This window comes from Aricia agestis, chromosome 2 (genome assembly GCF_905147365.1).
Source record: "Aricia agestis chromosome 2, ilAriAges1.1, whole genome shotgun sequence".
NCBI lineage: Eukaryota > Metazoa > Arthropoda > Insecta > Lepidoptera > Lycaenidae > Aricia > Aricia agestis.
Window position 1 is genome coordinate 8,139,059 of NC_056407.1, and position 18,330 is coordinate 8,157,388.

General features: G+C 36.2%; 1 protein-coding gene across 1 annotated transcript in view; it reads left to right on the forward strand.

Moving 5' to 3' along the window:
• Positions 1–18,330, forward strand: part of LOC121739405 (protein O-mannosyl-transferase TMTC2) — a 127,076-nt gene that overhangs the window by 74,779 nt on the left and 33,967 nt on the right. Inside the window, exon 4 of the mRNA XM_042131871.1 lies at positions 13,534–14,488. Coding sequence (XP_041987805.1) covers positions 13,534–14,488 — 955 coding nt within the window. The remainder of the gene's footprint in view (positions 1–13,533; positions 14,489–18,330) is intronic.

An 18,330-nucleotide genomic window follows, 5' to 3' on the forward strand; every position in this document is an offset into this window, starting at 1 on the left:
AGATTGAATTCTCGGAAATATAATGTAGTATCTAATTTTAGAAAATTAAATAATTCGGCGCTTATTTTCAAGTATAAAAATGAATTATAAAATCGACACTTTAGGGTTAGTCGCCCCCTTATATTATGTGTAACACTGATATTTGGCTTTGCCACAAATATAACTGCTAATCATACGATATAACCGAAAGTGTCGTTTCTCCTGTCCTTTTAAAGAAAACACTCTACAAATCACAAAAGTCAAAATAATTTTCAAACGAAATATCTCGGATCAAGTTACGAATGTAATCAAGTTATCATTTCGGTTCCATTTGCGCTCGCTAATTGTGGACTTGCAAATGACATGGTGACACGGCTGGAGTAATTACGGAGCCGCCGGACAATCACGGCGACGTCATTATGACTCAGGTCATGCAGCCTCATCACCTTGCTCACAATTTCGGCGGGAAATTCAATTATTTGTTCCATTTTCAAATCCTTGGGACTTGTCTAAAATGTACTATTGAGAATTTGATTCTTATGCAGATGGCCGATCTGCGTAATTTAGTCGCGTAAATATCAAACCAAGCCGGAACACGATTCTCGACTAACATTGAACTGACATAACCCGTCCAAATGGCATAGGTCCGCCCATTTGCCTATAAATATTTTTTTTTTGATGTTACTATAATTCCTATTGATGTGAAAAATTCAGCGACGCAAGATTGAATTTGCAAGATATAACATGTATCCCACAAGTTTTTTGATTTACATAAATAGGCATAATGTACTTAAATGTAGTAACAACGTGTAGAAGCGATTCTTGAAACGAATAACATTTTTTATTCTGAGCAGCAATTCGTAAGGTTTGCACAATAAGCCAGCCATTCTGATAAAATTTATATACGCTACACGGCAGTACCAGAAATAATTTCGCCCCAAGAAAACATAAATTCTCATTTCGATTTACGTGATCCAAAACGGGGCGCAAAAAAGATTTTTCTAGACTAATTACATTAGCCTGGCCTTCTTTATTTGACACGTTCTGGCCCGTGAAAGAAGTTCGGACGTGCGAAGTTACGAGGCGTGACATACGACTTGGATGTGTTTACCGTAAACACAACTACGTGATCCGCCGCGCGCCCAAATTACACTACTCGTGAAGGTTAAAATAAATGGCCTGAAAAAATAACCTCCAAGAACATGTCCAATGTTGCCAGTCGAAACAGTCCTACATTTTTACGGGAAAATTGAATATTTTTGAATGACTGCGGGTATATTTTGTATGTTAATAAATCGTCTGCTGTCTGCTTTTAGGGTTTCTCTTTTCTTCATTAATTGCTTCGTAGTATGTATGTACTATCAGAGAAGTTGATTCCTAGGCAGATAGCGGGCCTAAGTAATTTGGTCGCGTTAAGTCAAACCCATCCGACCTATCACAGCTATCATTGAATTGACATATTAAGCCGACCACATGACGTAGGTTCGTCAACTGCCTAGGAATCAATTTCCTCGATGGTACTATTTAGTTGTAGCAGCTGCAAACTCATTTTACAAGTAAAAACAAAGTCCTAAATAGATACAGTATAAAATTATTTACCAAAATTATACTCTCAAAATAATCATAACAACTTTGTTGAAAAAATACTTACTTATTTTTTCATATCGGAAACTGGCTAAGCGGAGAGGAAATATAATTCGTAGGAGCGACCCCATTCCCCTATTGACCCGGTGTTTGCAGTTGGGCTTATTATGTGATCGCTCACTGCCACTTCAAAGGATCCACGGAGGTTCGTTTCTATTAAACATACGAAAACAAATTGACATCTTTTTTCCTACGCTCTTTCAATAAGCGACTTAAACTAATTACTTTATGTTTTCTCTGCAATCTATTTCCTGTGAAATTATTTTTCTTACAAATTGCGAATAATCGGTATTGTTGAGTATCTTCTTGTTGAGTATTTTATTATTCGAATGCAAGATGAATTTTATATTTTATAGAAATTGTATTGTTATACGTAGCTTTGATGTTCTATCAACTCTTCTCAAGTAACCAAACAGAATAATTATTATGTTTACGAAGTCGAAGCTGCAAAATAACTGTACTACACACAATATTAGAAACTTAATTCTCTTTGATGCCAAATCTCATTAAATGTAATGCACAGATTATGTGCCAGGAAGTCTGTCCCTAGAGGTTGCTGGTTGGATGTAGTAGATACTTATACAGGATATGGCGATACAAAATCTCGCTTCTCGTACCTTTACATTTATTCGAAAAGCTCTGAGACGGTTCTAATGCCATCGAAGATGCATTTAGATTATCCCACAAATGCATTTAAAATGTAGTATTGCCAGTAAAGCGACGGAGAAGATGATTTGTGTATTGCGTACTATGTACGTGTGTACTGTGTAGTCTTCTTCCTTTAGTCTATTACTAATACCATTTCTTGCATCATTAACCATTCTAATTCCTCTCTTAAATGTTCATATTAAATTACAATAATAGTTTGTTGAATTTTCAATAATGTTAATAAATCCAATAAACAAACCGAATATCGTAAAGAAAATAACTTTTAGTTAAAATAGGTTACATGCTTTAATTATTTTTTCATAGACTTTCCATATTGTATGAACGATAAATCATAACTCTTAGTTTTGTTTCTAAATGTTTATACATTCCTTTACTGCCCCCGTTTCATAATATTTAAGTGGTTCCTGTAAACAGAAACTTATGTGTATGACCTAATTTACGTTTAAACGAAAGTGATTATAAGAACGACTAGTACACATCGAAAGGAATGTCAATGATGTTGAAAAATATACTTTACTTACGTATAATAGAGTCCATTATAAGGATGCAAATTGTGGGCGACGGAGTCATTTCCGTGGACCGTGTGAATGGGCCCTAAGAACGACTAGTACACGCGAGAATTGTAATCATACTTTAGCTTTAGAAATGTAATACCCGTTTAAAATATATTTAAATAATAAAACAATATTTAACATACTTAATTATATTTTGAAGCTTCATAATGTCACTTTAATAATGTTTATGATAGTGAGTAATTATTCAATAATTATTATAATTCATACGTCATAATACTATCAGAGTAGACATAATGGCCGTGTTCGTCGGCGTATTTTTGGACAAACCTTTTATTGCGCATGTCCAAAAGACGTCATGGCAACGCCATAACAAGTTGCTGGTCAAGTCGTAAACAACGTCTTTATTGTTTATACATGATTAAAATAATAAAAGCTAAACATAAATACATAAGCCTAAATTGTCTAACAGCCGCACAAATAATTTAACACTATGATAGTGTTTGATTATTTTATTTTGGAAAATATGGATATGGATCACTTGGAAAAATTTAAAAATTTAATTGTTTTTTTTTATGAAATAAGAGGGCAAACGAGCAAACGGGTCACCTGATGGAAAGCAACTTCCGTCACCAATGGACACTCGTAGCATCAGAAGAGATGCAGGTGCGTTGCCGGCCTAGTTTTAAGAGGGAATAGGGTAACAGGGGAGGGTAGGGATGGGAAGGGAAGGGAATAGGGGAAGGTAGGGAAGGGAATAGGGTAGGGGATTGGGCCTCCGGTAAACTCACTCACTCGGTGAAACACAGCGCAAGCGCTGTTTCACGCAGGTTTTCTGTGAGAGCGTGGTATTTCTCCGGTCTAGCCGGCCCATTCATGCCGAAGCACGGCTATCCCACTAGGTTTGATCATTGCAGCGCCACCAACAAATTGCAATTGGGTTAAATGTCAAGTCGTAAACAGTTGTCGTTGCCATGGCATGACATGATTTGGGCATGCGCAATAACTAGGTTTTGCAGTGAATGCGCTAAAAATTACGCCGACGAACACGGCCAATGATAGAGTATGCCGACTTAGAACTGATGTTGAAATTTTTAAATTTGACGTATTATGACGAAAATCGTCGCTAGGGTTGTTAACTTGTTACCTACGAATTTAAAAATATAACATATTATTCGATGGACGTGTTCCTCCGTGGTCGTATTGTTGTTTGTGTTTTGGCACATGCGATTAAAATTGTCAGAATCTTATTTTGAAATCTTTATTTTAAATATTTAAAAATCAATTATATCAGCCAGCGCGAGGCACAATCCGTTCATAATCCTAGTGAAACCCGACGAATTTGACAGATATTGAAACCTGTCCGGTTCTTTGCAGTCGAACTACTGGTAGTTATGTCTATTGTGATACTATTAAGGGTGGGTTGCATCAACTAACTTTAAAACTATAACTTTAACCAATACAAAATGTTAAATGAACTGTCAAATCCCTAGTAAAAATTCCATAATGGACGTCATATTTGATGATAACCTTAACCTTAACTATAACAACGCCTCTGGTGCAACCCACCCTAAAAGTTTTAATATTTTCACCTACGAATAATAAAAACTAAGGAATCGTAACTCCCATACTATTACCGTTTTAAATTTGGTTCCTTTTGATCTGTCATGTACCGCCAGCCTAGTACCGCTCAAGGTCACCTAAATATAGCAAATGTATTGAAATGTGTACCTAAGGTACACTTTTTTGACAAGTATTGTGGAGCATGTTTTTGGACGGAGTTACTTTTCCTTAGTTTTTATTATTCGTAGATTTTCACTCTATTATTTACTGGATAAGAAGTGTAAACTGTAGGTATAATAATTTTGACGAAAATGCTTGTTTAGCGAATTGGTAATAAAACAAAACATTATGTTTTAAGTTGTCGTAAATGGACAGGACGGAACAAGAAATATTGGAAAACGCTCTGAGCTCTCGCAAATCCGATTTTAATGAAAACTGAAGCTGCATACCATCATAACTATTTTGAAAAAGCAGCTACAGTTAGTAAGCCGCGTACCGAGGATCTAGAGATTTATAACTTTGAAGCCACAACTATTTTGCCTCTCTTCCTTGTCTTTGAGAGAATAACGCATAGTACTGTCAAATATACGCTCATCTCCTAATCTGTTGAAGAAGTTTTAAATACATTATTTTAGCCAATGCGTTTTTATGTCCTAAAAGCGTGGGGGAATGATGGTTGAATGTAAGAATTAAACGTTGAAGGATTAACATTAACGAGGGTCCCTTTATAATTTCAAATTAAACTTTATGATAATAGATAGTTGAAATTTAAAAATTCAACATCGACTCCATAATCATACATATCCTATTATATTTTGGCGTGCAGCCAAATTGAAACAGCGAACAGTTTATGGCGTGAAGCATTCAACGCCAAATAAATGAATATCGCATTTTAATGCATCTATAACTTTGTTGTATTATTTTCTATTTTGTTGCATATAAAAGGCTTTTAACATGAATTTTATAAAGGAGCTCTAAAATCGACAATCTATTTTTGTACTGGATGACTAAAGTCGTAACAGTAGTACCTACTTATTTTACTAAGATCAATTAATTATTTCTTGAATGATACGAATATAGTACGGCGTAAATACTGCCTGGTGCTGGTGGTGCTGGTTGTGGTTTTCATTTATTTTGTTTAATTAAAATTATAGTCCGTGCAATCCAGGAAGACGCGCCCCACCAATTTTTGGGTGAGCATCTTTCCCTATGACCTATTTATTGTAGTGTGCGCGTGCACTTATAGGTAACTAGTGTGTACCGATAACACTCAAACATTGGCGAAAGCTTGCACACAATAAATACTATAATATAGACGATTAGGATTGCACGGACTATAGTGAGATTTAGGTACGTAACTCACATTTTGAATTTTTTCACTTTATTACTTATTCTTATGTAAGTAAAGTACGTTATGCATATATCAAATACTAAAAAAATACCATATATATACGTTGTACGTGTACCTAGTACAGAAAAAGGGCAACTTTTAAATAGCGCGCCCTAATGCAAAAAGTTCGCAGCGTTGATTGATCACCACTCAAAAAGAATTCGTTAATATCAGCTGTCAAAATTTTCCACAACTTATTAATATAATCGGCCAAGTGCGAGTCGGACTAGCGCATGAAGGGTTCCGTAGAGTTATAGAGCGAAAATGAAGTGTTTTTGTATTGGAGCCCCCCTAAATTGTTTATTTTAATTTTGTTATTAAATATAAAAAAAATAATACATTTAAGGATTTTGTGAATACCAAGTGCCTACCTGTTGCCATTATGGATTATGAGCAAAAAAAGCCAAAAAAATCACGTTTGTTGTATGGGAGCCCCCCTTAAATATTACCTTTATTTTGTTTTTAGTATTTGTTGTTGTAGCGACAATAGAAATATACAATCTGTGAAATTTTCAGAAGTCTACCTATAGCGGTTCTTGCGATACAGCCTGGAGACAGACAGACAGACGGACAGACATCAAAGTCTTAGTAATAGGTATATTCAAGATTATTTTATAACTTAGATATAAATGTTTGTGATGTAAGTGTATTCTTTCCATTTCTGTCTACTCCTTTATCTAAGGAAGCAATTGCTTTGTTTAAATTAGTTATGATTGGTTTAAAAGTAAGAGATAAAAATTGTGTGTACTTAGTAATTAAGAAAAATTCTACGAGATTGACATGGTGTTTTAGTACCTAACTCTCTATAAAAAATAAAGATTAAAAAAAGTCTTAGTAATAGGGTCCCGTTTTTACCCTTTGGGTACGGAACCCTAATAATGTATCCGATATAACTTATAGGAAAAATTGGAAATACGAGTATAATATTTACTTTCCTACTTTCCTTATGGGAATAAAATCCATACTCATAAGTCAAAAGTAATATTATTCATGCAAAGTTATTACTGAATTAGATAAAATTTTCCGTGGGAACACTTCAAATCTATGGAAAGGATAAGGTAGTTTTTAACATGGCAAATTGTATTATTTCCACGTACTATTTAAATATGAATTGGGCACAATAAATTGTGGGTTGCATTAATACCAATAAACATAAGAAAATTTATTATCTTTAAGTTATTTATCATGATTCATGTGCTCAATATAAGTGACTTGATTTTATATTGTATAGGTGAACTCTACACGAACAATGATACAATACTTATATTTTTAGCTAAACCTTATGGGTTTGAAGTATTAAGAGTCTTTATAAATAACCCAGAAGATCCGACTTGAACTCACAACCAGATACAAAGTACAATCCGCAAAGAAGCATTATCGCCATTTTGAAAATAGAAGTACATCCAAGAGATAAGAAAAAATTATCGCAACAGTTTTTCATTTCTCGCATTTGTTAGTCTCTCGCCTTGTCCACTACATGGAAGTGTAATATGCGCCTTCGTTTGTAATTCACAAAGAGCTCACGGTTCTTTCCTTAAAAAGGCTTTATTTATTTGAACTATAAGCTGTGTGTATTTTTATCAGACGCCATTTTCCTGAACTGTGAAATAATTTCCGCGAGGATAAAATATAAAATTCAGCGTTTGTACTGCAGATAAATACAATTTAAAGGAGTTGAAAGTTCTAATCATAATCACAGATGTGTAAGGTCCATGTCGGTGCACAATTTATTATAATGTGAGAAAAGCAATATAAAAACATTATAAAATTTATTGTACAATAGCGGATAGATGCTTGAATTTAATTTAGTCTCGTTATACATCATCGCGTCATATTGAGAAGCCGACCGAATGAGATTGTTCCTCATTTCGGTGATGATTGATGAACTTAGTCAAGACTGATAGTTTTGTCGTGGAAATAACTATACACTCATTATATAAGAGTATATGCAATCTACGTTTACTCTATATACAACATAGTAGAGTATACGCAATCCACCTTCTCTCTATATACAACATAGTAGAGTATACGCAATCCGCCTTCTCTCTATACACAACATAGTACAGTTTACGCAATCTGCCTTCTCTTTATACGCAACATAGCCACATAATTATCGTGGTGTCGTATCGCCGTCCGTCCCCGGGGGCTGAGGAAACAGATAGAGCGATTGTATATTAACCACTCACTAGGGCACTATAAGTAATTACAGCATAGCTGGGCGTTGAGTCAGGTTGTATTCGAAATTTGTAAAAGCAAAGTAAAAAAATTGGCGTGGTTGCATGTAGGAAATTCTAAAAGTAACCAGCCATTTAAGGCATTCGCGTTAAGAGTTCTTATTTCGGAATCAAAATGACGATCACAATAATATTTTCTTTTAAGCTGATCATCATTTCATAATTGATATTTTAGAAAGGATTTTCTATCGCGATAAGCTTTTCAATTATCGTCCTCTTTAATTGAAAAGACTCACGGCCCCATAGAACGCTTAAACAAAGCAGATTTTATATTCATTGAAAACGTGCAAAATAAAACGCTTATCATAGACAACGCAATCAGTGCTCGATGTAGATCATAGAGTGTACTCTTGCTCGGTTAAACCATGCACTCAAGATATTAACTCGAGCCTTAAATCTCCTAAACATGTCAGACTAGCAGCATGGCGCTTGGTTACTCCGCTCCGTTCGAAACCATTTAACACGAGTTATGGTAATTAAACTAAGAAAACGCCATCTTAACTTCACAACTCGGGACACTGCGACGCGTTACTACCAACTTGGCATACAACCCTTATTTGATAGGGTTATAACTTATCCAATTGTTCAAGAATTTCAATATGCAGCAATGCTGTCGGGTCGATTTTAGTTATATACAATGGTTTTTTTTTTAATTTTTAGCAGTAAAAATTGAATCTCTCTTTAATCACAACTAATATAATTATATTCTGCTATGAGATCAGAACGAGCGACTCTAGAAATTCTGAAGTTAACGATCCGATTACACAGATGTTAGAACGCATAAAGTCCCATAAAATAAGGTAAAAAATTGCCACACGCTGTGTCATAGTCGTCGGTAAATTAAGATTAGCCGTATATTTACTGACAGAGCGTCACGAGAACTGCTGGAGGGAACGCTGATACTGATGGTTACAAAGACGTCACAACGCATAAACTCCCATGAAATAAGGTAAAAAATTGCCACACTCTGTGTCATAGTTGTCGGTAAATAAAGGTTAGCCGCATGTTTACTGACAGAGCGTCAACAGACTGCTCGATTTGTGCCGAACAAACAGAAGTAATCCTGGCCGTTACGATATTCCCCGGAATTCTGCTCTTGAGAGCAGAACTCCATACTTGAGTATGAAGCACCGCTTTCTGTTTAACAAAGAGTTGTAGAGATTAACATAGACAAGTAACCTATATAGTAGTATACAGTGTGTAACAAAAATAAGTGATAATACTTTAGGGTGTGTACGTGTTCCTTGTAAGAGAGTTCACTGTGAAAGTAGCAGCTCTGAAAGACGAATTTTTTTTTTCACTTTTGTATGGGCAAGGGCCCAAGCGTCACGAATTTCCCCATACAAAAGTGAAAAGTGGTCTTTCAGCGCTGCTACTTTCACAGTGAACTCGCAAGGAACACGTACACACCCTAAAGTATTATTACTTATTTTTGTTACACTCCGTATAGGCTATTCCAGTGGTACTCAACCTTTTTTATATGGGACAGAAATATGTTTTGGTCTTGGTGTCGCAGGAAATCATTAAGTTTTCGATACTTGATAATTTCCCAACTCGATGTGCGTGATTCTACCTTCAAATTCGATCCGTTATCCATCACAAAGTAAACAACGAATATTCAACACATTAATCTCTATCAAGCTACAGTTCTCAGTCTAATCTTTGACATCCCAGCAGGTTTTTATACGTTCCTTTAACCGCGAACATAATTTTCCATTTAGTTATACTCAAAACATAAAGCTTTTCCATGTCCCGCAGATTTCGCCATGCAGTTATGCGAACATTAAACTTAATGTATCATGAGCTCGTATTTTTATACGTGACTGAGGTATAGGTACTGTAAACTATATAAAAGGCAGTGGTAAAAGGAAAGCGAATGTTCGCTGCAACACTGTACCGTCTTTGTAAAAGGGAATCCTTAATTACGTGACGCGTCAAACTGAACTTTTTATTCGAAAAATGAAGCCAATATCGGATAGGAACGTGATGTATTTGTACAGTTGGTATGTTTTTGTGTATCGTTCTTGCAGGGTGGCATACTCACTACTTAGTTTACGGCCGTACGCAATTACTTATCAAAATGATGTATCAGTGTCTAAACACACTAGGCCGAAAAAACGCGGCCGAAGTTCGGCATCAGCCTGCATTGTACGCCTGCAATGTATTTTAAATTACTGATAACACGCCATGCCAAAATTACGTCGCGTTATATTGTATGCGTAGCACATTGCAAGGTTAATCTTGCCGAACTTCGGCTGCGTATTTTCGGCCTAGTGCGTTTAGACACTTAGAAAATTGGTCGGAACGAAGTGACAAAACTTACAATTTCAATAAATAAAATTAATTATACCTATGAAGTTTCGATAAAATTGTATTTTAAATTTATTATTTTGTCAATTTTAAACTCAAATGTATTTGAAAATATCAATAACACTCAGCTTTTACCTATTGCAAAGAGAAATAAACAAGAATTCATTTGCTTTTTTCTATAAAGGACCGAGCGATAGCTGCGAACGAATGAATAGAATATAGGTCAAGTTATTAAAATAAATAAGGATCGTACGGTACCAATTTCATTCATTCTTTTCTATTGATTTCAAAATATATACTTAGGAGATATTGACAGCAAGCTTTTAGAAACTTATGATAACAGGTAGACCCTAATTGATGATAATGATTCGTTGTATTATTATTAAAAATAATATAATACTTTTTTTATTTACTTTTTTGTGTTGCTTATTTTGTGCGTTCTTCTTTAGATACCAACTTCAACCATATACTTAACCATATACTTTATATAAATTTAGACTACAAATTTGTTACTCTAAATTTATATAAAGAAAGAAATCAAGAAAACATTTATTTGTTTGCAATGAATTACCTGAATTCAATCTTTATATTTATAAATAAAACTGAATTTAAATTTTGTTATGGCCTGTTTCATCACTTACTGATTAGTGCCGGATAGGCTATGTATAACTTGGAAACATAAAATCTATACATCTATACATATAAATAAAATTGGAGTGTCTGTTTGTAATATTGAAAGAACCGTTTTTTACTACATGCATATGAATGTACATACGGTACATATACCCAAATAGCAATTTTTACAATTTTTGTCTGTCTGTACGTCTGTATGTTTGTTCCGGCTAATCTCTGAAACGGCTAGACCGATTTTGACGGGACTTTTATTGGCCGATAGCTGATGTAATAAGGAATAACTTAGGCTACTTTTTAACCGACTTCCAAAAAGGAGGAGGATATTTTTTACTTTTTTTATGTTTTACTTATATTTTACTCCGTCGTTTGTGGACCGATTTTCAAAATTATTTTGTTGTTGCATAAGATTTGGTCCATTTTGTTGACGCGGACAAAGTCGCGGGTAACAGCTAGTAAATTAATAAAATTGGAATAAGTGCATGAAAATGTATAATATTATTACTGAATCCATAACTTCTCTGACACATAGAGATGTCAGATAAGTTGTAGATAGCCTATCGTGCACTTATATGTAAGTGGTGGCATGTTATGCCATTAGTCTCGCTAAAACTCGAGAATGGCTGAGCCGAGTAGGCAAAGTTTAATCTTGAAATATTTGTGGAAGTCCAGGAGTGATAGTACAGTGAAAAAATATGTTAGGAGTTAGTTAAAGTTCACCGGGTCATCTAGTTTAAAATATAAATGCAGAACAGTAGATTTAGGGGAAGGATACATGTTGCTTTTTATCCCCGAATATTTAATGGTTCCTCAAAACTACAGCGGTAAAGCTATTCAAGTAACTATCTCGCAGACATTAGCGGATCGTAATACGTGCGGTACAACGTCGACCGTGTGCAAACAGCTTACCTCCAAACTTATCTGATTCCACCGAACTAGCTGAGAGCACTGACATAGTTCTAGAAAGCTATTGAATAACATAGCATTGTACACAACAGATAGACGCTGCTCCGGAGATTGTTTGGAATGTCTGTTTAGCCACGGGTGAGGTATGCAGTCGTCTTAGGTACAGCGTGTTTTTTTTTTGCTTAGATAAAATAATATTTTTACAACTAGGTATACTAATACAGCTTATTATAAATTGACTTCAAGAAAATATTTTCATTATATTATGTAATTTTATATAATCTTCCCTTAGAGTTCCTCTAAATGCTTTCCGCAATTTCATTCCACAATAAAAACTGTCCTGTGTTCTATCCCGGGATTCTAAGTATTAGCCACTCTAAATTCAATTCTGTAGTTAAGTTTGACGAGGTAACAAACAGACAGACACTTTTTCGCATTTATAATGTCACTTTACATATATTTATCAATCTATAAGTCTCTTTTATTACACCATTTCCTCAAGTACAACAGTAACTCTCGTTCTATTTTTACACGGCCACATTTAATTTCCTATAGCCATTAATTTGGCCTCAATTTCTCGAACGCTGCAAAGCCCCGGTTGAATTATGTCGGCGTCCTATAGGGAATCGTTTGTTCTCAGGTTCCCCATGGATGAGGTGAGAGGAGACAGGGGTACCTTCATAAATCTCGCACTGGCTTCCCGCAACTAACAACCTGTACTTGTATACTTTCGAACCCTTCCTTTGTATAACTTTTCTCATATATTGCACGCATTGTTGTTGGAGACTGGAGAGCTTATGGGTTGTTATATAAAGTTCTTTGTGTTTGCACAATTGTGTTATTAACATCTTTTAGGTTCATGCTTTTGGGATATTTTATCAACTAGATATTATGTTTGTGAGTTCGAAAACAACAGTGAAATAATGTGTAAACAGGCCTTATTAATATTCAATTAACGGACTTCATACTTAGCCCGGGCGCGCACTAGCAGCCAAGCCACGGCGGCCAGGCCGCGGCGGCCATCGAGATAGATATCTTAGTATGAAATCGCCATAGACTACGCGCACCTGGCCGCACGCTGACAAGCGGCCACACCATACTTTCGATGGCCGCCGCAGCCTGGCCGCTAGTGCGCGCCCGGGCTTATCTGTAGAGCCATTTTCCGACGTGTTGGATAAGGTTTTAAAACTGAATAACTAAAAAGTATGTCTGTATACACAATATTTACGGATAATACCATAGCTTGCCTTCAATCAATCCCATAATTTTAATGAGCTAAGAACTAGATGGAAATATAAATTAAAAACGAAACAACAGCACTGATTAATTATGGAGCTTATCCCGCGGAATCTATGTGGACAGAGCGGGCTGAGGGCTCTCGGCTAGCTTATTACCAGCTGGCGCTTATTACATTTTTATAAGTAGCGGCTGATTGCCCCAGGTATCTTAATTACGCGCTCGCTGATTAAATCTAAGCGTTGATGTTGTTCAAAGATCTGTGTTTATCCGAGTGATTCTTATAAGTGTAAGGGTAATTTTAAATAAAAATTAATTAAAATTAATTAAAACTAAACTAATGATGTATTTGAATTTCAAATTCGTATGCAATAAGAAACATTAGTGTACTACTTTCAGATAAAGTAATAGACAAAATTGGATTGAAATTTTTCTTAATCATTTTTTATCTTTGTTACAGTGTCGATGGCGAAGCGTGTGTGCTCTAATGACTGGGGGTTTCACTCTGCTGTACTGGCGCCTGCAGCTGGCCGGCACGCCCAACGGGTTCGCGTCCGCCGACAACCCTACGTCCAGGGACCCCTCCCTCCTCACGAGATTTTATACCTTCACCTACCTCCCAGTATTCAATTTTTTTCTCCTAGTGTACCCCTTCCAACTCAGTTTCGACTGGTCGATGGACTCCATTCCCAGGATCACGACGATATTCGACTTTCGCAACGTCTACTCCATAATTTTCTACTCTGCCCTATCCAATGTGACGTGGCGCGCGTTCTCAGACGAGCTCAGGAAGCAGCACGATTTAAAAGAAAAGTACTACAAAAAACAAAATAACAGATTAAAACAGAAGTGGAACAATAATTGTAAGCAATACAATAGGAGACAGGACTGTTACGAGAGAAAGAGCATCATGCCGTACAAGGATAGTACCTCGTCGAAGAAGGCGTTGTGTCCGTGCACGGGATGCCGGCACGCGCTCACGGACGAGCACACGACCATGTGCCGGGCGGTCAACAACAACAACACGATGATGCATCAGTCCACCTGCGTGTGTCCCAAAGTAAAGAAACAGCGGCCCAAGTACGAGTACCGAGGCACGCGCTTCGCTATGCTAATTTTCATGGCGTTTATGGTGCTGCCGTTCGTGCCGGCCACTAATATACTATTTTACGTGGGCTTCGTGGTGGCGGAGCGTGTTCTGTACATACCCAGCGTCGGCTACTGCCTCCTGATCGGCTTGGGGGCGGGCTCGCTCACTAAAAACTGGCGACGCGGACAAATGCGCAGCCAAATATTTATGTTTACGTTATTAACAACTCTGTTGGCGATGTGTGCGTGTACTCTGAGAAGGAATTTAGATTGGAAGGACGAGGAGAGCCTCTTTAGGAGCGCGCTACACGTCAATCCACCGAAAGGTAAGCTTTTTAATATAAAATTCTTCTCGTAATATTATCTCATTTTTACTTTGTCGCAGAACTCGCAGAATAATAATTGCGCCACATGTCATGATGCCAAATTACAGTTTTGTTGTGAGTGATATACAGTTTCCGATTTTTTTGATACGACAGACAGAATATAACTAAATAACTTCTCTTTATATTATAATAAATATTAAAATCATTTCGTTACCTGAAATAGTTTCAAACGGTAGTTCAAACGTCATAAAACGTATACATTTTTGAATGAAGTCAGCGAGAAGGTCAGAGCTTGTGACCACTTGTATGAAGACTCGTCGCGAGGGCGCTTGTTGCAAGTGTACTCCCGTGTCAAAGCAGTTTACCCTAAGCGACGAATTCATGCTCATTAACTTTTTATAACACGCGAACGGATAACCATGTTTGGGGTGTTAAATCATGAACAGTTAATATTATTATTGAGTATATTATAATTTATAATACCTACTATACAACGTAAGACTAGATGAGGTGGACGGGTAGACATATATATTTTTAACCGACTTCCAAAAAGGAGGAGGTAATAATATGTTCGACTGTTCGTCTGTATAATTATATATTTTTTTTGTATGTTCCACGATCACTTCGCCGTTTGTTGACCGATTTTCAAATTTTTTCGCTATTGTATAGGGTAAAATCCGAATTTGGTACCATGTTCATAAAAGTGAACTTGATGATGGGATCCATTAAGTAATCGAGGGAATTCCTCGCTATTTATACTAAAAATTTCTAAAATTCTTTTGTTGTTGTATGGGGTATTATCCCAATTTGGTACAACGATTACGAAGGTGATGATCTGATGATGAAATCTATGAGCAATCGAGGGAAATTCTTGAAATTTATTAAAACACACGTGGTGGTTAAGATGTTGTTTCTAGTAACTCAAACGTAAGTTGCATAAAAGTAAAATTTCATACGAAGGTGTCTCTGGATCCAAAAAAAGCACTGAACAGAACTCTTGAACCTTTAATGATAAAACTTTGGAAATTTCAATATTGCTTAGATAACTGCAAGCATTTACCACAATTTCGCTTACAGTAACTAATAATATAATTTGAACTGTGAAACCTTTCGTAGTGGTTATTTAGGTACGCACAAGGTGGTCTTGTAGATAACTAAAAAGAGTAAAATTATTATCCAATTAAGAATATAGTTTTTACCTTGGAAGTCGGGTTCAATTTTTTGTTAAAAACTAATTAATATTAAAGTTTTGTTGCCCTAAGTTAGTTGCGCGTTGGACCAAAAGTAGTTTGTCGCGCATTTTTATGTTGAAAATATTTATGTTCTGTTTCCTTTTCCGGTATTTAAAGTATCTCTTTACCATATTGTAATTTCATCAAAATCGTTTTAAGCGTGAAGAGGTGATAGACATACAGCTTATGGATTAATTATTATTATATTACTAGATCGTTATCTAGGTTTTTTGGCACAACGGAGTTGAGGGCGTTCCCTCAACTCCGTTGTGCCAAAATTCCGGGAAAAAGTATCCTATGTCCTTTCCCGGGACTCAAAGTATCTCCATTCCAAATTTCAACAAAATCGGTTCAGCGGTTTCTGCATGAAGGGGTAACAGACAGACACAGTTTCAAATTTATAATATAAGAATAATAGTAATAAAGCAACTTCCGTCGCCCAAGGACGGGAATAGGGTAATATGGGAGGGTAGGGATGGGAAGGGAATTTCTCCGGTCGAGCCGGCCCATTCGTGCCGAAGCATGGCTCTCCCACGTATAAATTTTTCATTTATGTGTCATGTTATAAATATTGAGCCAACTTTTTATCAATAAAAAATCATCAAGCAGCGGTTTAAATACAAAGTATTCAGGCTCGTCACTCACCCGTCATTCCACGAGATTTGTGCTAAATTCGCAAAAATCTGATTGTTTTGTGAATTGCCTACGATGCGAATTTGACAACTGACAATTTTGTATGTTTTGAAAAGCCAATCCCGATAATAGTCGACAGTTTAGTTTGGAGTTTACTGCAAATGTATTTTGAAAAGCGTAGAAAATTCTACAATATAATTTTATTATTTAAGCTATTGTTTAGTTGTTAATTTGAAATTTCAGACAGTGTCTACAATAAGATTTTGTAAACTTAGGGTCAATTCAGACCGCAACGCGACGAGGCGAGGCGAGGCGCGGCGCGGCATAAATTTGTATGGATTTGACTGCTTTTAATTGCGTGAGACGTCTTGCGAATCTGTCAAATCCATACTTTGAAAATGCATCTACGCGCCCTCCTAGTACTGGTGGATTGTCCCCTAGACATCTACCAATTCTAAAAACTTTCAAATAAATCGTTAAAAAATATTTTGCAAGTTATCTCAAAGTCGAAACGATTTGAGAAGTCATGCAAAGGGGGAGCTTTACAAAATATTTTGTAATAAAACATCAATCTGGCTCGTAAGCCCGGCTCTTTAAATAACCGTTAAGGCGGATAATTCTTTTTATCTCCCACTAAAGGCTGGATTCAATTTGTTCGACGCGTATTTGTAAAAAGTTGAACTTCCAAGATCTCTCGCTTCACATACACTTTAGTTTTTTAATCGATACAAAAAGAGTTTAGGAGAAACTTTTCATTGCCGCTTAGCTGGTTCTAGCCATAAAGTTCTACACGTTTTATTTTCGCCCGCTACGCGGAGCAATTCGTTTGTCCCGCAAGATGTGTACATTTTTCCGCATTATAAACTATCGAATGTAAAGGACCGAACTCAAACGATGGTTTGATGGGTTTGAACAGACAGTGTTCATTTGGTGTTCATCAATGATATTCTACTTATACAGATATGTTACGTCCATACTATTTTCCGGCTAAAATCTCTTCCGAACAATTTTCAAATTCAAAATTGCAGACATTGACAAATTTGACAGATAAGTGAAACAAAAGATACGAAAAACCATTTACATAAAAGAGACAGTTCTATTTTATAAGTCAAATCGTATCGCTGTCTCTTTCTTCGCCTGAGCTATGACGAAAATTCGTTTTTTTCAGATTGTTCGAAAAAATAATTGAAAATGTAAATAATCGAGGTATTTATTGCAATCAAGACATGTGATAAGAGATTCCATGTGTTTTGTTTGCTTTCGAGTCATAATTGGTACATTTTCGAAACACGCACGACGCCATTTTCAATTTATTTAGGTAAGACAAGACGCGGCACGTTTGTGACTGCGCTCGATGCAGACTAAACAACAGACGGCCCAATTGACGTCACACATCTAGTTGGCCACGCTTTTCAGATTTTAATACGTATGAGTGAGATGGCGATATCAGTTATGAAATTAGAGCGAGACAGTTGGAATGTATGAACGCCAATGATGAAATACTCAAACCAGATATGTTACTACCGCGCGCGTTGTGAAGCTTCAAATACGGCCCAATTGGGCCGTCTGTTTAGTCTGAATCGAGCGTAGTCACGAACGTGCCGCGTCTTGTCTTACCTAAATAAATTGAGAATGACGTCGTGCGTGTTTCGAAAATGTACCAATTATAACTCGAAAGTAAACAAAACACATGGAATCTCTTACCACATGTCTTGATTGCAATTATAAATACCTCGACTATTTACATTTTCAATTATTTTTTCGAACAATCTGGAAAAAGCCGAATTTTCGTCATAGCTCAGGCGAAGAAAGAGACAGCGATACGGTTAGACGTTTAAAAATAGAACTGTCTCTTTTATGTAAATGGTTTTTCGTATCTTTTGTTTCACTTATGTGCCAAATTTGTCAATGTCTGCAATTTTGAATTTGAAAATTGTTCGGAAGAGATTTAAGCCGGAAAATAGTATGGACGTAACA